Source organism: Galleria mellonella, unplaced genomic scaffold, assembly GCF_026898425.1.
Source record: "Galleria mellonella isolate WM207_F2 unplaced genomic scaffold, CSIRO_AGI_GalMel_v1 utg40, whole genome shotgun sequence".
NCBI classification, from domain to species: domain Eukaryota; kingdom Metazoa; phylum Arthropoda; class Insecta; order Lepidoptera; family Pyralidae; genus Galleria; species Galleria mellonella.
Window position 1 is genome coordinate 4,246,133 of NW_026442094.1, and position 19,119 is coordinate 4,265,251.

The window sequence follows — 19,119 nt, forward strand, 5'->3', positions numbered from 1 at the left end:
TAGACTTGACGAAATGTAGGCATGTTACGTTCCCTACAACGACCACAGTCGACAAATACCCCATTAGGGATTACAGTCGTAAGTATATATATTCGATTCTATATATATTTATTTACTAATTCAACAACTTTTCATTTCATAATAAAACAAAATATATAATAGAAAGAAAAATAAAATTAACGCACATACTTCTATAAATAAAAACATAAAAAATCTTATAGATATGGGGTTCTTCAAAATGGGTATAATTATGGTTGCTTCAGGGTCGGCAACGCGCACGTGACACCCTAGTGTTGAAGGCGTCTATACATTATTTGCATTACAGCGGTTACCATCGGATGCGCTGTATGCTTGTTTGCCACCTTTGTGCAACTATAGCAAATAAAAACACGACATGTCAGTTGATATATGGGTCATCGTAACATATGGGCACGAGCGACTAGGGTTATCAGATAGGTATACTCTTCGCATTCTACTATAATTTAAGCCAGAACTCGAATATATACTCTTGGGAACTTAGGTTGGAAAATATATCTCGGATAAATATTTAAGCCCAACATTAGAATCGTTTGTTGCTCGTGTCATTGTGTGAACGAAACGATGCCTACATTAGATAAAATAAATACTAAAGTCGCATTCACAAACCTCCCGAAATCTTGGCAAATTTAACTGGAGAGAGTATTCTACAATATTATTCTGTAGCATAATATGTAATATAGTTTTTATAGCTTTATTCACACCGCACGAGTGTAAACACCCATAAAAACGACTGTTAAGTTAAATAAGTACACTTTTTAAAAAATAAACGAGCTGCCATAATATTTTTGATGCCTTACTGTTCTGTTTGACGCTTACAATATAAATTCTTCTTAACATTTTTTGGCAACCCTACTGATATACCAGAAGTATCAGATGCGAGTTGCTATGTCGAACTTATTTAACGGTAATCAATTGAATACACAGATAGATAGATAATTTATTTAGAATACTTACAGCACACAAATTATAATACAAAAATACACATAATACAGTACAAGAGATAAAAGAATGAAAATAAATAAAGCAACAAAAAAAAACCGAAAACAAAATATATAAACCAACAATTTCCTATCTTTCTTTTCCTTCATGCGTGTGCCATAGTAACACAAAAAGGTTACAACTCAGTTTATTGCTTTGCTCTCAAAAGAACAAAACACTGATATTCTGTTATGGCCAAGAATAATTACTGAAGACTTGTTACAATGATCATAAACATTTTATACTGTGCTGATCATCATCATCATATCAGCCGTTATTTATCTTCTATTGAACCAATGCCTCCTCCATAGGTTATCATATGGAACAAGACCGCTCCTAATGACAATTTACCATTGGGGGGATTTTAGCAGTAGTTGCCACGCTTGGCAGGTGGGTTGGCAACTTCTGTTTGGCATTTGGTGATATTTTACAAAGGGCACTGTTGTCCATCCCTCGGCCATTATGTTTCCTTAGTCGCCTCTTACGAGACCTATAGGAAAGGAAGGGGTAGATCATTCTACGCCAGGACCAGACAACGGTGCCGCTCATGGCATTGCCAAATTTTACTACAAATCTGGAAAAAGCAACATACAAAATACACAGATAATTTAAATTGTATCATACTGTAAAAAAACATAATCAGCATCATTTCATCCACTAACTATCCACTTTAGAATATGTCCCCCCCCCCCCCCCCCCCACATAATGCAACAAGGAACAGTTTCAAGCCATCAGCATCCACTCCCTGCATTACATTTGAGATCGTCGCTCTATCTAGTGGGGGTCGTCTCACACTGTGACAAAACACAATTAATACGATTTAAATACTCATATTGGAGTAGCGAGTGAAAGTATGAAATATCGTATGTAAAAGAGAAGTAATATACATGACACGGCTCATGTAGGCCTAAGGTACATTAAATTGTTACAGGAAAGTGGAAACGCAAAACATTTATATTCTCTAACGACAGCTATTTCTCATGCTTGTTTATTTAACAAATAAACATAAGTTTAGCTCGTGTGTTTGTTCCCTTTGCCTACATATTTTACAGGTTTCCAAGACATTGGTTCGTTCCTCGTCTACTACTACGTAACATTTACGAATATGTAGATATGACAATAAAACTTTAACGGGACTTGTTTCTTTATACGAAAATAACTTTTGAAAGTTACTAATTGTAAAATAGCATTGTATTATCATTCATTATTTATCCACTACTGTACGTATGTCTCCCCCATAGACCACCACAAGGAACAGTCCTAAGCCACCTGCATCCACCGATACCATGCAATGCATTAGAAGTCGTCACTCCGCCTTGTGGGCGGACGTCCTACACTGCGTTTGGCCGTACGGGGTCGTCACCAAAGAACCTTTCTTCACCCACACAGAACCTAACATTTTATTAGTATTAATATAATTTGTAATAGTTCTAAACCTAGGCATAGTTATCAACTAGTTATTCAATTAGGTTAGGGTACAGCCTAAATATTTTTACGTTAAATCTCTAACGGAGTAACTAGAGGAAATGTAGTGACACGGGCATTTGATTACCTCTATGTGCGCTATAAAATGCAACACATATTTTTAATTTCACAGAAAACTCAAAAAAAATTTTTTTTTCCTTTCCAAAATTCCCATAGAAACAAGAGAATGGCTCCACGCGGCCAAAGTCACAGGAAACAGTTTGTCATAAATAAAATACTTTAATAATATTAACGTATGATTACAACATTAAAAGTAACATTTACTAGAAAACTAATTAAAAATACCATAGCAATTAAAAGGATACTATCAGAGTTAGAGGAGGGATTAAAAGGGTAATTAAATCGACCCCTGGCAATTATTGTGAGTAATAACAAGTATTCATATTCGAATTTATATCTCTTGTACAATACGAGTATAAACTATAGACCTAACTCAGTAGTGGGGGGAAGGGATTGTTAGCAATAGAGTTTGACAGCCCCATTGCTAGCAGTCTATTACCTATTAGATCGACCACCACGTGGTTCCCCCTGGAAACCACCGTGAACAATTCTTATTGAATTCGTCACGATGGGCTCACTAACCTGCTTTCATCCTCATCAGTCATCTATCACTGGTTCCCCGTCAGTGTATACCGATAGCGCAGACGGGGTTACCATACCATTATCACCCATTAAAAAAAACTCAGTAGTGGACTATTATAAATAGAAAGAAATTATGCTAATCGTGATTCTAGGTATATATAACAAATATACTGTTCAACTTTTGTTTCATAAGAAACGTGATCATTTGGGTAAACTATGATAATATGATAATGATCCATGGGCGGCGGTAGTCACTTACCATCAGGTGAGCCGCATGCTCGTTTGCACCCTGTGTTGTAAAATAAATAATAATAATAATATACCTAAATTATCTCAACTTTATATTGCACTAATTCCTGTTTCGAAAATCTAAAAGTTAATACTTTCCAATTATTAACATTTGATACTGGATATGAAGAGATTCTTTTAAAAAAAAAGTTATTAATATAAATGATACATAGCCGTGTGGTCCCAGCATAGAATAGTCTTTCCCGTGGGTGTCATAACAGACGACTAAGAGAGGGCGAGGGATGGGCAGCAGCGTCCCTATTAAAACATCTCTAAAGCGTAACTGTGGTTGCCAATCTGCCTGCCAAGTGTGGTACTGTGGCATGGCACAAAAAATCATCAAACCTCATCGAAACCAAACAATTGGAAAAAGAGCAGGAAAATGATAATGACGAGATGACAAAGAAGCCATTATCATTTTAAAAGAGAGTTCGTACAGTGATTTTAAACATTTCTCCCTAAAGAAAGATGGTTTGAAAAACATTAAAACATAAGAAAATTTTGAAAGTCCCATACTAATACAACGCGTCCAGTTGTAAAACACTAGCTTACACTCTATAAATTTAATAAACGTTTTAATCTGACCTATAGAGAAATGCTCCAGCCCACAACATGGGAAAATGATCTAAGATATCAAACTAGCCAAGAACAATTTATATGCGGACAAAGTCACGAGCGAAAGGTAGTTTTCAATGTTTGCACAGATATGTAACCTGAGGGGTTATCATGTAGATAAGTGAAAGGGGTTTATCAGAGTTCGCGCGTAAATGTGAAACACTCCCATACCCTTGGGCTGTTCTTGTTCAGAATTCATTTCAAGGTATACTAATTACCCGGTAGAGATTTAAGTGATAGTAGTAAATAACAAATTCTAGAGGAAATATACAAAATGTTATACAGAGAAATAATATTGTGTATATGTAAATCTGTAATAACTAGATAGGAGGCACTACACAAATGTTTTACCTAAAATGAACATTTTTATATCGTCTAATATAAATTTTAAATTGTATTTAATGTTGTAATTGACTTAAAAAAATACACCACGGTTTTTTTTTATATATATATTTACTGTATTACCTACTTTTACTTTCAGAATTTCGTTTACACCAATTAAACATTTGGACACTTATTATAAAATAAAAATTTTGCTAGTAGTTACCATGCATGGCATGCGGATTGGCAACCGCAGTCAGAGCTTTAAAGATGTTTTAAGTGGGACACTGCTGCCCACCCCTCGCCCTCCCTTAGTCGGCTCTTACGATACACAAGGAAAAGGAAGGAGTGACCTTTTCTACGCCGAGACCACACGGTCATTATAATATATCACGATAGTATAATATTACGAGATAACATTCAATATGACCTTAATAATTACAGTTATTAGCATTACTATTATTGTTAGAAAATAATTTTATAGTCTGCTTAACGCATTAGTGGCATAGTTCGTAATCATTTTACGACGTAGACCGCGGAGCGTTTTGTTTAATTTATTTTTTCTGTTTAATTAACTGCCGACACAAAAAGAGGTATTATAAAATTAAAGTTTTTATATGTGTCTGTGGCGTCGTAGCTTCCAATGGGCTGAATTCAATTCTTTATAAAAACGACTTTAATCAAGATGTTTTAGTTACGTTTCATGATAATTCTTGATCGTTGGTTACATACTACAGTATTTTGTATTAGTAACAAAATTTATCTAATAAAAAGTCTGTCCTTTGAAATTGTGTCAAAGCCATATGAATAAAAATGTATGCAAGTATATATATATATATATATATATATATATATATATATATATATATATATATATATATATATATATATATATATATATATATATATTTATATTTATACTGACAGATTCATATGATTTTGCACATTAATGAATGTCTAAGCAAACGAAACAGGACATACCCACGGCAGCATTTATAGGCGAACGAATTATACAAAATGCTACAAGCTAGTCCGTTTAATACATAAATTAATGGATATAACGAGATAAATAAATTACAACAACTGACATATTGCTACAACAGATCTATCGCCCTGTCTTCAACCTGAGTGGTCCCATGAAACATCTGAACTTCGACTTTACACGTCCCTTTCATATCAATGACGAATAAAAGGGACAGATATAGTTTAACCTAAATGTTAATACACGTTTGACCGACTAGATACGAGTCTTAAAGTTCACTTTGTTCCCTTAGTATTGTGCCTAAGCAGGCCAATTCGAGTCATTTCACTATTGAGAAATGTGACACCATACGCTTTAGGCTTTGTAGAAAACACAGTAAATTTAATACGTTTATAGTTAGGAAATAATGCAAGTTGTTTCGTTTTTAAAATGTTATTTATTTTAGATTTTTATTTAATTATATCTATAAAAAAAAATCCTTTATATATCTATTATATATTAAGTTGTAATATGTTTATTAGTTTGTTTTGGTTACTTCTTCACGCTCTAAAGTTTTTAACCAATCGTCATTAAATTTGGCATATGCATAGTATTTAGATTGAAAAAGGACATGGGTTACTTTTATCCCGGTAAATAAGTACATCGCAGTCACGCGGACTAACTCGCGGGTAAAAACTATAATATTAATTAAACATCAAAATAAAAAAGGAATATCAATCTATATGTGTTAGAGATTCGTGTTGAAAAAATATACCAAGTGGGCGATGAAATTTATTACCGCAAGATCAAACGTTAATAGATTTATTACTAAATATTCATGAACAGGTCAGGGGTCTACAGTTACCTACATTATAAAGTCAGACGATCACCATGGCACCTCTTACACCACAAATTATCATTTTAAAGATACTATTAATAATATATAATTACGGGTACCAGGCACCGTGGAAAATATTTTCTTTCGCGTTATATTCACACTTATATAACGCACCATAAAATACATTTTATTACGGGTTCATAATATGAAAAACTATAAAGCCTACGCCATAGATAAAACAAACGACGGCGATAAATATCTTGTACTTGACGAAAGAAAGCTGTGAATCGATAAAAACAATTTCGCCGGTGAAATCGAATTAATCGTATTGAACGCAAATCGTCGATTACCTACCATTGTTGGTCATCGATTGAAGCGTTTAGTTTGTGGCGTTGAGGGGAAATTTGTGCTTTATTTATACGCCATGCAGTACTTCTCATATAAGTATAAAAATCTGTGACAAAAAGGAAACATATTTGGTTTATTTCAAAACATAGTAGCGTAGAAATATACTGCATTATTTCTCTACTATCTATAAACTGATATTTTTTTTTACTTTCATTGACCAAAACAAATTTTGGTATCATATGTTATAGTAATAACAAATGATACATAGTTAAAATTATCCTAAAACAGAAACAATATATAAGAATGTGCAAATTGTCAACATTTTAATTTCTATAATATTTTAATAGTGTCTAAAATATTGACCACATTGATAAAAATATATAACTATTGTATCGCATGCTTAATGAAAGACTGACCTAACTCAAAAAATATAATTGTTGGGAAGTCGCAAAAGAAGATTTTGCTATAAGGACTTAGCCTACTTGTTGATGAATAACATTAAAACGGATTATTAATTAACCATGAATGATTGTATTTTAAAAATATGATTAACTATTGATCAATACCAAGTAAAAACAAATGCCGAAAATAATTTCTATCTATTTAAAAAAAAATATGTAAAATGTACATTCTAAGTTAAGTCAGTTTTTTATAAAAAGTAAAGCAAACATTTTTAAATGCAAGTATTCTATTAGGTTTTAAGCCTGTTTCATTTTAAATTATTAATTATTTATAATGACTAATTTAGGATTTAGTCTATATATGATTACATTGGGAAAACATATTTAGAGAATGGGTCATTTTATTCAAATTAGCAGACTGTCGATAAACTTAATACCAGCCATTTTCAAATTATTAAAAGACATTAATATAAATAATAAACTTTTATTGCAGTATTCTTTATCAGTAGCACATACAAATAAGAAATTTGACGTCTCAATTTTATTTATTGGTTCTATAAATCAACATAAAAATAATGCAAAAAAAAGCAATAGAATTGCTTGTTTGAATTGAAATTATAAAACAAAATTTCTATATTAGAACATAAAAGTTTTAACAAACTTAAAAAATATACACACTTTGGTTATTAAACCTATAAAATAAATCAATGTATTAATCAAGTTTAGTTAAATTACTATAAAACAAAATCAAAACTTATAAAGAAAACATAATTAAACTTTTTAGATTTTTTTAAATAACTTTGGTATGTAATCATTGTTTTATTAATCTTAAGTTAATTTATTAATTATAAGGTGGGTACACTATTAAAGAATAGAGTTATAAAAATCTAAATAAAAATTTGGAATAATTTTTTTTGATAAAAGCTCTCTCAGATCTTTCTTTTTGTTCTCACTTAGCTCTTTCTTTTGTATGTAGGCATTAGTTGGTTTAATTAGAAGCAGAGGAAGCATTTTCTTCCTTGTATTTCTGATGCTTACTTCCTGGTATACGTTATGTTTGTACGAAGTTTTAATGAAAAATGAAAAAGGTGTATCTTTTTTCACCATTATCACCTTTATGTCATTCCATAAAACAGTAGTCCCGTTTTTACTTTTATTAAAGTTAACACCCCAATCTTCTTGAAGTTTTTTCAAATCTAAAAATGACTCAAATGTTAGTTCATGTACTGAGAATTTTTTGCCAGACTTCTTTGCATTTTTAATTATGGTTACATATTGGTGAGGGGAATATATTGGACCCGAGTTTAGATTTTTTTTAATCTCCTTTTCTATAAGACTATGGATGTTATCACCCTCGTTTTGTGTATGACCTTTTACTAAAAATTTATGAGTAATAGTATTAATATTTAAATGAGTGACTGCATACAGGTAAACTGCAACTATGAATTTATTTTTATTTTGACCGCAGCAATTGTCAGAATATAGAATTAAGTTACACCCATTCTCATTTACTGACTCCGCTGAGAGCTTCTCAAAAACATTTAGTAAACAAGATCCGATTTCGTTAGCCCCGCGTTTACCATCAGTTTCGTTCCAAAAGAAACAGTGTACGTCGTCATACGAGTCTTTAATTTGACCGTCAACTTTTTTGTTTAAAAGCGTTATTGTGAAATTGTAACTATTCAATTTTGATTTGTAATAAAATGCTGAATTATTTCCTCTAGGAGATTGCAAAACAGCTTGTAGATCAAACACAAGAACTTTATTTCCATCATCTATTTTGCAGCGATCATTATATTTTTCTTGGCGGCTCAATGTTTTTTCTTCTAAATGGGCATTGTACAAATCATTAAGTAATACTTTTTGCTGAAGCGTCGTGTTATTATATTGCAAACATAAATCGCATTGATCTTTTTTGGGACGAAAAAATGATATATTATAATCTTGTGTAAATACTTTATAAAATGTACAATATCTACCAGCTGCTTTGTTATTTTCATTTTGAGCTACTTTAAAGTCTCTGAAAAGATCTGAAATTGTTTTCCCGCCATCAATATACTCACGAGTAGAATATTGCCTAATGTAATGGGATTCAATTCTTGGTATCGAATCTATAAACTCTTTAATATCGTTTAGTAGTTGTTTATCAACTCTTGCATGGTTGTTGTGCTGTCCTCTCAGATCTTGTGCTAGAATTCCATGTTCATCTATTTTGCTTCTGACAGTTCGTATAACACGATCAGAAATATCTAAGGTTTTTATAAAAAACGTTTTACAGACTCGAACAGACTGCCCTTCTACTACGAAATGGAAAGCTTTATTGCAATTTCTTGGATTACTAGCATTTGTATATTTATATTTTGGGTTTATATTAGTCATACAAGACATAATGAATGATCTTTGAGCATCAACCTGGCCGAGATTCCGATACATATCAAAAATTGTTTGTCTTTGATCTGCAGTTATCTTTTTACAGCATTTGAGTCTACATTGAATACCACAGGGTAGTTGAACAGAACGAGGATTAATTGTTTTATTTTTCATATTGATGTATGATTTTCCTGCATTTCTCAGACTTTTAGCTTTATTCTGTTTCCAGCTTTCTTCTTTCCGTTTACGTTTCCTTCCCTTCTTCTCGCCTTCATTTTCTTCTAGTAATGTAGTATATTGTCTGATTTCCTGATTTTTCGCAACTTCGGTTATTGTAGGTTCATTAATGTTTCTTTGCTCCGATTGTTTTGCTGATTGCTGAACAATGTTATTTTTTATTTTGTTTTGTTCATTACTGGAGTCTGTATCGGAACTATCACTCGAAGATCCTGAAGTTGATGAGGATGAAGAACATGTAGAAGATGAGGAGCTCCCTGATGATCTTGATCGACTTGGATATACTGGTATTTGCTTTTTCTTTTTAGTTGGAATGTATGTCGAATCTTGATCGCTCAAATCGACATCGCTATTTTCAGATTTGGAATGTTTTTCATCAGTGCAATCGTGGATGTCTGTGATGTTATGAAAGTCATTTTCATTGTTAATTGAAGGTGATTCCAAAACTTCAAAATATTCCTGTACGTTTGAGTAATGCTGATTTTCGGGATTGTTTGTTATATCAGTTAACATCTACAATAATAAAACGTATTTTAGTAATATATTAAAATAAATAAGAAATATACGAACCTAATTTTTAAAGTTCTTTAAAATTGTTACCGTCACTTCTGTTGATGGCACTGATTCGTGTCCTTTATCTTGTGTTGCCAATAGTGGCGCCGGATTTCGAGTCCGAATAAGTTCTATTATCTTTTTCGAGCTATTCAGCGACATTATCAACCTAAAATATAAATAGTAATATTATGCCTCTGGGACAATAAAAAATTTTTGTAAGTAGTTTTTAGATCAACAATGACTTAATATAAAATATTTACAGGAAAAGCAAAAAGTTACGCATTATATTCCATTCTTTTTTTCAAACAAAGACTAAACTAATATTATGGCCCCTAAGTAAAAATAACTTTCAGTGGTAAACAGACTTATACTCGAATGCTACAAAGTGTTACCTCAAGTAATGGATTGTTTTAATAGTAAACTGACTTAAATCTTAATAGCTCCCAAAAGATATAATAACGTATAATATTAAATTGTCTTAAAACAGAATGTTTCACGTAATATATTAGTAAAATATCTATTAAACTGACCTCAAGTTTAATCTGTCAATATAAGATTACAAAATTGGATAAAACTTACTTCAAATTTAGTCGTAAACACACTCAATAATGATTGGGTCTTCGTTCAATAAAACTATAATAACCTCTCTCTACAAGTGCTGGACACAAACTGGCGTGAGTCTCTGTTTGACGAAAACACGAAGAGAGATCCCACAAATGTGAAAGAGACGGATATATTGCAGGGGTGGCAACAATGCGTAATTTCAACATAATTCAAAAGGTAGACGGTAGATAGTGGTAACAGAAGCCTACATCTGTAAGTAACTCAATTCTGACCTATCTACTAAAGAGTCAGTATTACATTAAGCATGCGGTATATAAAATGTTCTCTTCTGTACATTAACTAAAATAATTTGCCATGTGTTCATAAAATTTAAAAATAAAAAGTTAAGGAATTCCATGTCGTACCTCTTTTCTCTGAATTCAAATTCGAATTCATTTAACATCAGACACGTCCGTTATAGCATTATGCGAGCCTTATTGGTATTCTATCAATTTGTCCATTTATAGCCTATTTACTAACGGGATAAGCCCGACATACAATAATATTGGCGTTTATAGAAGCATCTGCTTTTCCACTTTATACTAATAGATGAGTTATAAAGAATAGTTCTTTATAGTTATAAAGAACTATTTACATTTAATTTATATTAAATATTTAAATTTTTCATAAAAAATCTACATAAAATATATGTTCCCTTTCATTGATATAGTAATATGGCAGGAATTAAATCCGAATTCAACTATTATATCAAATTTTATAACTATGCATTTAAAATGAGAGATAAAATTAAAAAAATATATCGTATCGACAATATAAAAAAATAGTTTTTTTTATACAACTTAGAACAGCAAACAAGCTGACGGCCCACCTGATGGAAAGTGGTAACCGTCGCCTATAGACATGAGCAGTACCATGGACATAACAGAGTATACTGTTTCGCCCATGATACCCTCCATGCGTTGCCATTCCTGAGGACTCAGGTGTTATTCCTCTGTACCCAGTAAATTCACGCCATATCCCACCCTTTAAACCGAAACACAGCCATGCAAACACAACTGCTTTACGGTTGAAACACGAATGAGACAGAGGTACCTAAGCAATCAACTTTTGTACAAAGTTGTTTCTCTGGTAGTAACTTGGGAATGATTTTTCTGCAATCGGCGACGCCAATATTTTTTTTAAATTTAATTATATAAAAGTAAATCTAATATAAAAGTTTTTTTTTAATAGATGACAATGGAAGGGTAATCCCGCCTGCGCTAACGGTTTACGCTGGCACCAGTGAGAGATGATAGGTGAGATGAAATGGCGGGTAAGTTAGCCCATCGTGATGAATACACTAAGAATTCAGCACAATGGTTTCCAGGAGGGACCACGTGGAAGTCAATCTGACAGGATATATTGCTAGCAATGGGACTAGTAGTCCGCATTACTGACAATACTCGCGATGCTCCAATTGACCTTACTTCATCCTCACCTATAATCCCTCACTGATGTATACCGATGATGCGGGTGGGGTTACCATTTTATTATAATTCTTTAAAAAGAAATGTCAAGAACCGACAAAAATTAAAGTATATAATAAACCTGAGGGTACTTCTCAATAGTGACAACATTATGTGACGACTAGTAATTAGTACAATATATAATTTCACAAAAACATTAAGATGTTTAACCCCAAAATTAATGCTAAATATGCGCGATACATGGATTTCATTTAGTTTATATTTCAAAATTTGTAGTGCATGACAATTTCACGTTCACTTGTGTTAACCGGAACGAGCTGGACTACCTATTCCTTATCAAACGTTTCCTGGTACAGTCCATAAATGGATTTCAGTGATAGTGGAATGGACAGGTAAATAAGGTAATAAATAGGTGGAGTTAGTGTACGTAATACATAATTTATCACAAGTGCGTTTGCACGGCAGCTAAAACCATTCATTTTTCGATTCATCATCATCATCGTTTTCATCACTTCATTCTATCCATGGTCGAATGCATATAGTAGGTCTTTTTAACCAAAAATTGCGCTCTTATGTCTCTTACAGTTATCGAATCCATGGAATATTTTTGTTGTTTGTCTTCTTCTTTGTTCTTTGGAAACTGCTTGAATTCTTTAAAAATTCTGGTTTGTTTAATTTATTGTACATACATACATACATACATATCTTGTCTCATTAGGGTAGGCAGAAACAATGGAACGCCAAATGCTTGATTCAAACAAACCTCTTTCGCTTCTTCCACTTTAAAAACGCTCGTCGGTTGGTACTTTTAATTTGTCTTAATTTTTATTGACATCTCCATTCATTCTTGCTCGATAAATCTCTTTCGTAATTCTTCTTTCATCCATCCTCTCCAAATGACCAAACCAACGCAACATTCCTTTTTCAATTTTTCAATTTTTAATTTATTGTAATCTTTCTTAATTCTATTAAATCCCTTGAATTGCTTAGAATTTCTATGTTATTCATCTTATTATAATCCTTTTTTTAATTTATGAATCCTTTGAATCCTTCTAAATTGTTTATTACAATCATCAGACTTATTTCAACTTCTTCTTTTCATTTAAGAGTTTCCTCTTGTCGGTGCAACTAATTCAGGCATCTTCTTCCAGCCTGTTCTATTCCAGGCTATATCATTGGCCTCCTTATACGACATGACACCTAGTGTTACTTTTATCTGTCCCATGTAGTTATTCCTCGGTCTTCCTCTTCCTCTTTTCCCCTCTATTTTTCCCTCTACTATGCTCTTAAAAAAATCATCATGTCGTATAAGGTGGCCCATCATTTTGCCTCTTCTATTCTCTATTATTTCAACTACAGCATTAATAATTTTAAAAGCCATCATGTATTCCATCACGTATTCCAAATAAGCTAACACTCGTTGAAACGTGATTTGGGATATTAAATATTTTTTAATTCCGCTTACGTCATTTAATATGTTATTTTAAACTGAATGAATCAGCAGGATGATATGTACACATTTACATGTATTTGCTCATTAACATGCTAACTTACACGTATATAAAAAGACTTTCTAGTTGACAGACTTACTCAACGACAAACTCTATCAATTTACTAATTAATCCGCTAGGCTACTAGCATAGTATATATTTTAATACTATTTGTTTATCTGTGACTAGGTTTAAAAATAAAATTTTAAAATACCCCATAGTGAAAATAGTGAGCTACAAGTGAACAATTGCTAGCTCAAACAGATCGGAGTAAAGAAAATTAAAGTATACCAAAAGAATATATAAAGAAAGCTCAAGATGATTAATAATAAAGTTCCAAAATATGATGATAATACATAGCAGTATTGTAACGATATTTAGAAGTAAAGCTCTAATAAATATTTATTTATCAATTAGAATTATTACAGTATCATCATCATATCCGTTTTCTGTCCACTGCTAAAAATAGGCTTTGCCCTTAGACTACCATAAGCTTTACAGCAATTTACCATTGAAGGGATTTTGCCACTAGTTACCACGTTTGGCAGGCGGATTGGCAACCGCGGTTTAGCTTTTGATGATATTCCCTTAGTTGCGTTTTATGACAGTCACGGGAAAAGCTGGGGCGGTCCATTCTATACCGGGACCACACAACACCACTACAGTACCTATATTTTATTGTAAATAAAAATAGTTTTATACAAAATCAATAGGCAACCAATAGAATCAAGCTACAATATAGTTGTCAGAAAAGAAACGTGTTGAAATACCAAATAACATTTATTATAATTTCAATTTAAAAAAAAAAAAAAGAACTTTCTTGTTCCGTAGTAAATTTCGCCTCACTTTCTTAATCGCCCATTAGTACATCTTTTTAAATCATAAATCAATCATATGTTTTGGTATCGAAACAACTTAATTGCTTTATTGGGATGATTATTAAAATATTGCGTATAATATGAGATAATTTTATACTATTAAATAATTATACAACGGTCAAGCGTCCGAAATTCTATTTAAAGATCAATGAAATTCTATCTTTAGTTAAGAGAAATTACATAAATACGTACGCAAATTATATGCTACTAAAATACCGGTTAATTTTTAAAATCTCCAATTATAATTTTAATATGCTGCGGTGGCAAATAAGCATAATTATTATATTCGATCATAAGTGGCTCCCAGTAGCCGATGCTTTCCTTAACAGATGTGTCATCCACGTAAATAAGACTAAAAGTAACTGAACAACAACATTCTGACAAAAGACTCTTATCTAATTTTAATGATTATAAAAAATATCTATTCTAATATCCCGGGCGACTAGAATTACTGATGACCAACGACTTGATTAACTTCATATCCTGGCATTACGTAGATAAGATGTTGCGCCTATTCGGGTCTTATATCGCATATATCATTATATGTGTTCAGAGGAATTATTCGAATACAAGCCGCTTAATTTCATCACCGTACAACCCGCTAATGTTTCAATCTGACCTATGAATGGCGATCCTCCGCCCGTAGGTTTTTGTAAATATTTTCTTCAACGCATAATCAAAATATAGAACTAACCCCCAGCACCAGTATTTTCTAACAGATCCGACATTGAAACCTTCAGGAAAAAAGCATGTTTCTGTATAAAACTCCGGCAACACGCCCACAATTTTCTTGATGTTGCGAGTGTCTATGGGCGGCGGCAATCACTTACTATCACGTGAACTGCATGCTCGTTTGCCCCCTATGTTATAAAAAAAAGACTCAAACTTCCGTGGATAATATTCATTCATTTGTTACATTTCAAAATTTGAAAAAAGTGTCAATCAATTACACCATTTGGCTAGTTCCCAAACTAGTAGTCTCTAGAGTCTAGAGTATACTAGTTTGGGGACTAGCTAAATGGTGTAATTGGGTTGTCTAGAGTCTAGGCAATCATTAGATGTAAACAAAAGATCCTTATATCAAGAGAAATCAGATAAAAAAATAACCGTACTAATTTGAAAAAGATAGAAACCAAAATTTGAACAGTCGAATCTAAAAACCTAATCTCATTTACGAAGACTATAAAAACTAATTGGCACATAGTTTTTTATATGCAAAGGGGATTATTCTCAACGAATTTCTACTTTACTACGTTACGGTCAGTTTCAAAGTCAAAAGATTTCTCGCTTTTGATACGCGAGCTGAGTCGTTAAATACAAATAGGCGGCGATTCGCTCGTGTCCGCAAATGACCTGGTGAAAACAACCATCGACCGCTAATGTGAGGGAACATTTGAATTTTATAGCGTTAGAAAACAAATTAGATTAAGTGTTCAAGATATATCCTGAAATCCAGACTTTTCTGCTTTACCATAGACAAAGACCAGAACGGTCATTACTTCGTTGTAATGTGCAATCGGTAAATGCATCAAATAAATACACAGTCAGTGTTGTATTCCGAATCCCTTAATATAGTAACACAATTTGTATGATGTGGGACAATGAGTGGGTAGTAGAAGAAAAACCTTCTGCAGTGGAAACATGACAGCGCTACATCAATGACTCGTGACCGCAGTCGGTGTAACTTGGTCGACACGTCGAGACAATCAGATAAATTATCATAATTTACCTAAATGATCGCGTTAATTCTCATTTCCTATAAACCATAAAAACCATAACGCCACTTGGTCTATTTAGAAACATGTATAAACTTTATTATGGACATTAATCTACTTATATATCAGCGTAGTGAGTTCCAGGTGCAATACATTATTGATGGATAGATTGTGTAATCTTTGTGATTTATGATTATGGATGAAACGTCGAATAATATTTATTCTTATTCAAAAGCACAAATTTCTCTTCTTTATGAAATTTAAACTTCGGAAAGTCTTTTTAGTTACTTTATTCAAGTATCAAACATCTACACATATACATCTGCAAAAGATCCGGTAGAATATTTTTAATAACAAATCTACGTTAACGTTGCAATAGTACATAACAATAAATAAATACTTAGTATGAGTAGTACAAAAGGCCAGTTTGTATTTGTTTGTACTTTCCACAATCCCATTAAATCAATATGTTGTCAAACATTTGTTTCTGCCTTTCAGGAACCATTGAAGAATTCACCTGTTATGATAGACAAAATCACATAAATCCTTTAACATAATACTCAAAAATTCTTTACAATTACAAAATGTTAGAATAGTAGATGACGCCGTTGTGTCATAAACCCAAAATGCTCCCGTCATAAATGTGAAAATCCATTAATAGCCAATCGTATTTCTTGGTCTCCAATGTACAGGTTTATGTTTACCAGTCAAAATAATTGAAATAGAGCGTTTTGTTTTCGTGTTGTAAATTTTTCTGTCCATGTTATCAGTTTTATTACTTAATTATTAATAAAGTTTGGTTCTATTTTGAGAAATAATATAAGAGTACACAGATATTAGTATTTTTATACTTTGATATATAGATACATATACTGCCGATGTGGGTACAACATAAAAATTATGTGGCCAGGATGGTTTAAACTTCCAACTTTTTATTCTAACTATAGAAAAAAATCCATATCACTGGCTTTCACGCCATAAGTTTAATAAAATATACAGATATCTCGATTTAGATTTATTTAATTTTAAGATAGAATCCGCAAGACGTGTGCTAAGTCAGTAGTTCTTTGATAATTCATCGTTGAATGTGTGAGTCAACTTTTTATTTTGTATAACTGCCTACTTATAATGTTTGTACTACCATAATGTTACTCTAAGTTTATTTAGTTGCTTGTAAGCATTAGCGATGTCATGTGCATTAAGTTAAATTGTTTTTATTGATGAAAACCTGTAATTGGCTTTTTTTAACAGTCTTTTGTTATTACAATTTTTTTTAGCTTATGATTTTTCTTTAATAAAAAGGTAAATAAATACTCTATTCTACTATATTATTAACAGAATATGATTTGTTTACGCTCTTTAGCAATTGATTCGATTAACTTAAATTTAACAGTAATAACAATAATGCACCTAACGTGTTTACTCAACGTAGCCAAGTAATAAATGTACACCAAATAAGGGTAAAGCCACTCCCGTCAATATTGCTTTTCCCCCTGATAACTTGGCATTCGTGTGTGTTCGTATTCAACTGACTCACATGTCCATATAATGACATAATATCATATTTGTCCTTTAAATAATGCAATAAATATATTGTTTAAGTAAACAATGGTAACAATTGTGGTTTAATTTTATTTGATTTACAATTTAATGCAATCGTTAGGGAAAATAATAAACATGTTACAGAAATAACATTTCATATAATAGGTTAAAATAAATATTTATTTAGAAAAAAACTCTGGAGATCTTAAATTGAAACTAAAATCGTAGAAAAGCAAAAGAAACAAACTTTAGTTGATTTATTTCTCACATAAACTTCAAGGCTATAAATTTTGTAATTTCTAGAATGTTCACGAAAGACTTTTTAACGGATATTTCCATTTAATTTAATGTTACTTTATTGCCTAATTTTGATGCGGTGTTTACATCAATATATTTGTTTTATTCTCAAACTTTTTTATATATATCTCATAAAATTAATTCTTTAATGATGTTAATTTTTTTATTTCTTATGATGATGCCGGAATCAAATATACAAAACATCATTGTTTATTGTGTTTATATTTTCTCAACATGAATCACAACATCTACGTACTCTTAATCTTTTTTATCACAGCTTAAAATCTGTAAGAGAGCCCATAAACACTTAAGTGACGAATTACCAAGCTAACGGTAAGTATCGTAAAAAGTTAATACTTTGAAGTTAGACTTTACTGCTCGGAACTATTAAAGTGGACGCATCATAAAAAGCATTACTTTGATGATCTAAAACATCCCAAGATCGAAAATAAACTTTCATTGATATTTCGATTCGATGTTTACTCAAAACAAAATCTTTTGAGTTTAACAAAATCTTGTCCAATTTAACCCCAAAAAGACACAAGTCTGCGCGTTTACCGCAAAAAAGACGCCGTTTGTCGTATCTCCTCACTTTCAGGGCACTTCCCTTGATAAAAAGTCAAGTCTAGGAATTCTGGGCGTTGATATATCTTGCGACGTCCAGTTTTGCGGTCATCTGGAGGAGAAGGCTAAGATAGCTTCCAAAAAGTTAGGAGTGCTCAATAGGGTGAGACGATATTTCATGCCAGAACACCGCCTGAAATTATATAAAGCCCAAGTCAGCGCATATGGAATACTGATTACTCCTTCCGTTAGACCGCATTCAAAGCTCGAATTATCGATAGTCAACGCCTTATTGTCCGACGACCCATTGAAACTGCGCAGAGATGTTGCGTCTCTGTGCATCTTCTACCGAATTTATCATGGGGAGTGTTCTGAGGAATTGTTCGGATTGATACCTGCTGCTGATTTTCACCACCGTACAACCCGCCACAAACTAAAGTTTCATCCCAATCATCTGGACGAGTGGCGGTCTTCCACCGTGCGTTTTTCAAGGCACTTTCTTCCACGCACAACCATTCTTTGGAATCAACTTAGTATTTCCGAACCGATAAACCTTCAAGAAAAGAGATTCCTTTTTATGCAATT

General features: G+C 32.3%; 2 protein-coding genes across 5 annotated transcripts in view; both read right to left on the reverse strand.

Annotated features, from left to right (window-relative positions):
* LOC113520263 (klarsicht protein) overlaps window positions 1-19,119 on the reverse strand; it is a 384,839-nt gene that overhangs the window by 259,312 nt on the left and 106,408 nt on the right. The window lies entirely within an intron of this gene.
* Window positions 7,270-11,177, reverse strand: LOC128201360 (uncharacterized). Its single transcript, XM_052898114.1, has 3 exons — window positions 10,598-11,177; window positions 10,064-10,184; window positions 7,270-9,976 (listed from the first exon to the last, which is right to left on the reverse strand). Exons 2-3 carry the CDS (start codon window positions 10,175-10,177, stop codon window positions 7,721-7,723), a joined length of 2,370 nt encoding a protein of 789 aa, XP_052754074.1. The 5' UTR covers window positions 10,178-10,184; window positions 10,598-11,177; the 3' UTR covers window positions 7,270-7,720.

Coding starts and splice junctions, on each gene's coding strand:
- LOC128201360 (XM_052898114.1), bottom strand. CDS start 10,177: ATGTCGCTGAATAGCTCGAAAAAGATAATAGAACTTATTCGGACTCGA. Junction 9,977..10,063: donor TGCCATCAACAGAAGTGACG/GTAACAATTTTA, acceptor TTATTATTGTAG/ATGTTAACTGATATAACAAA.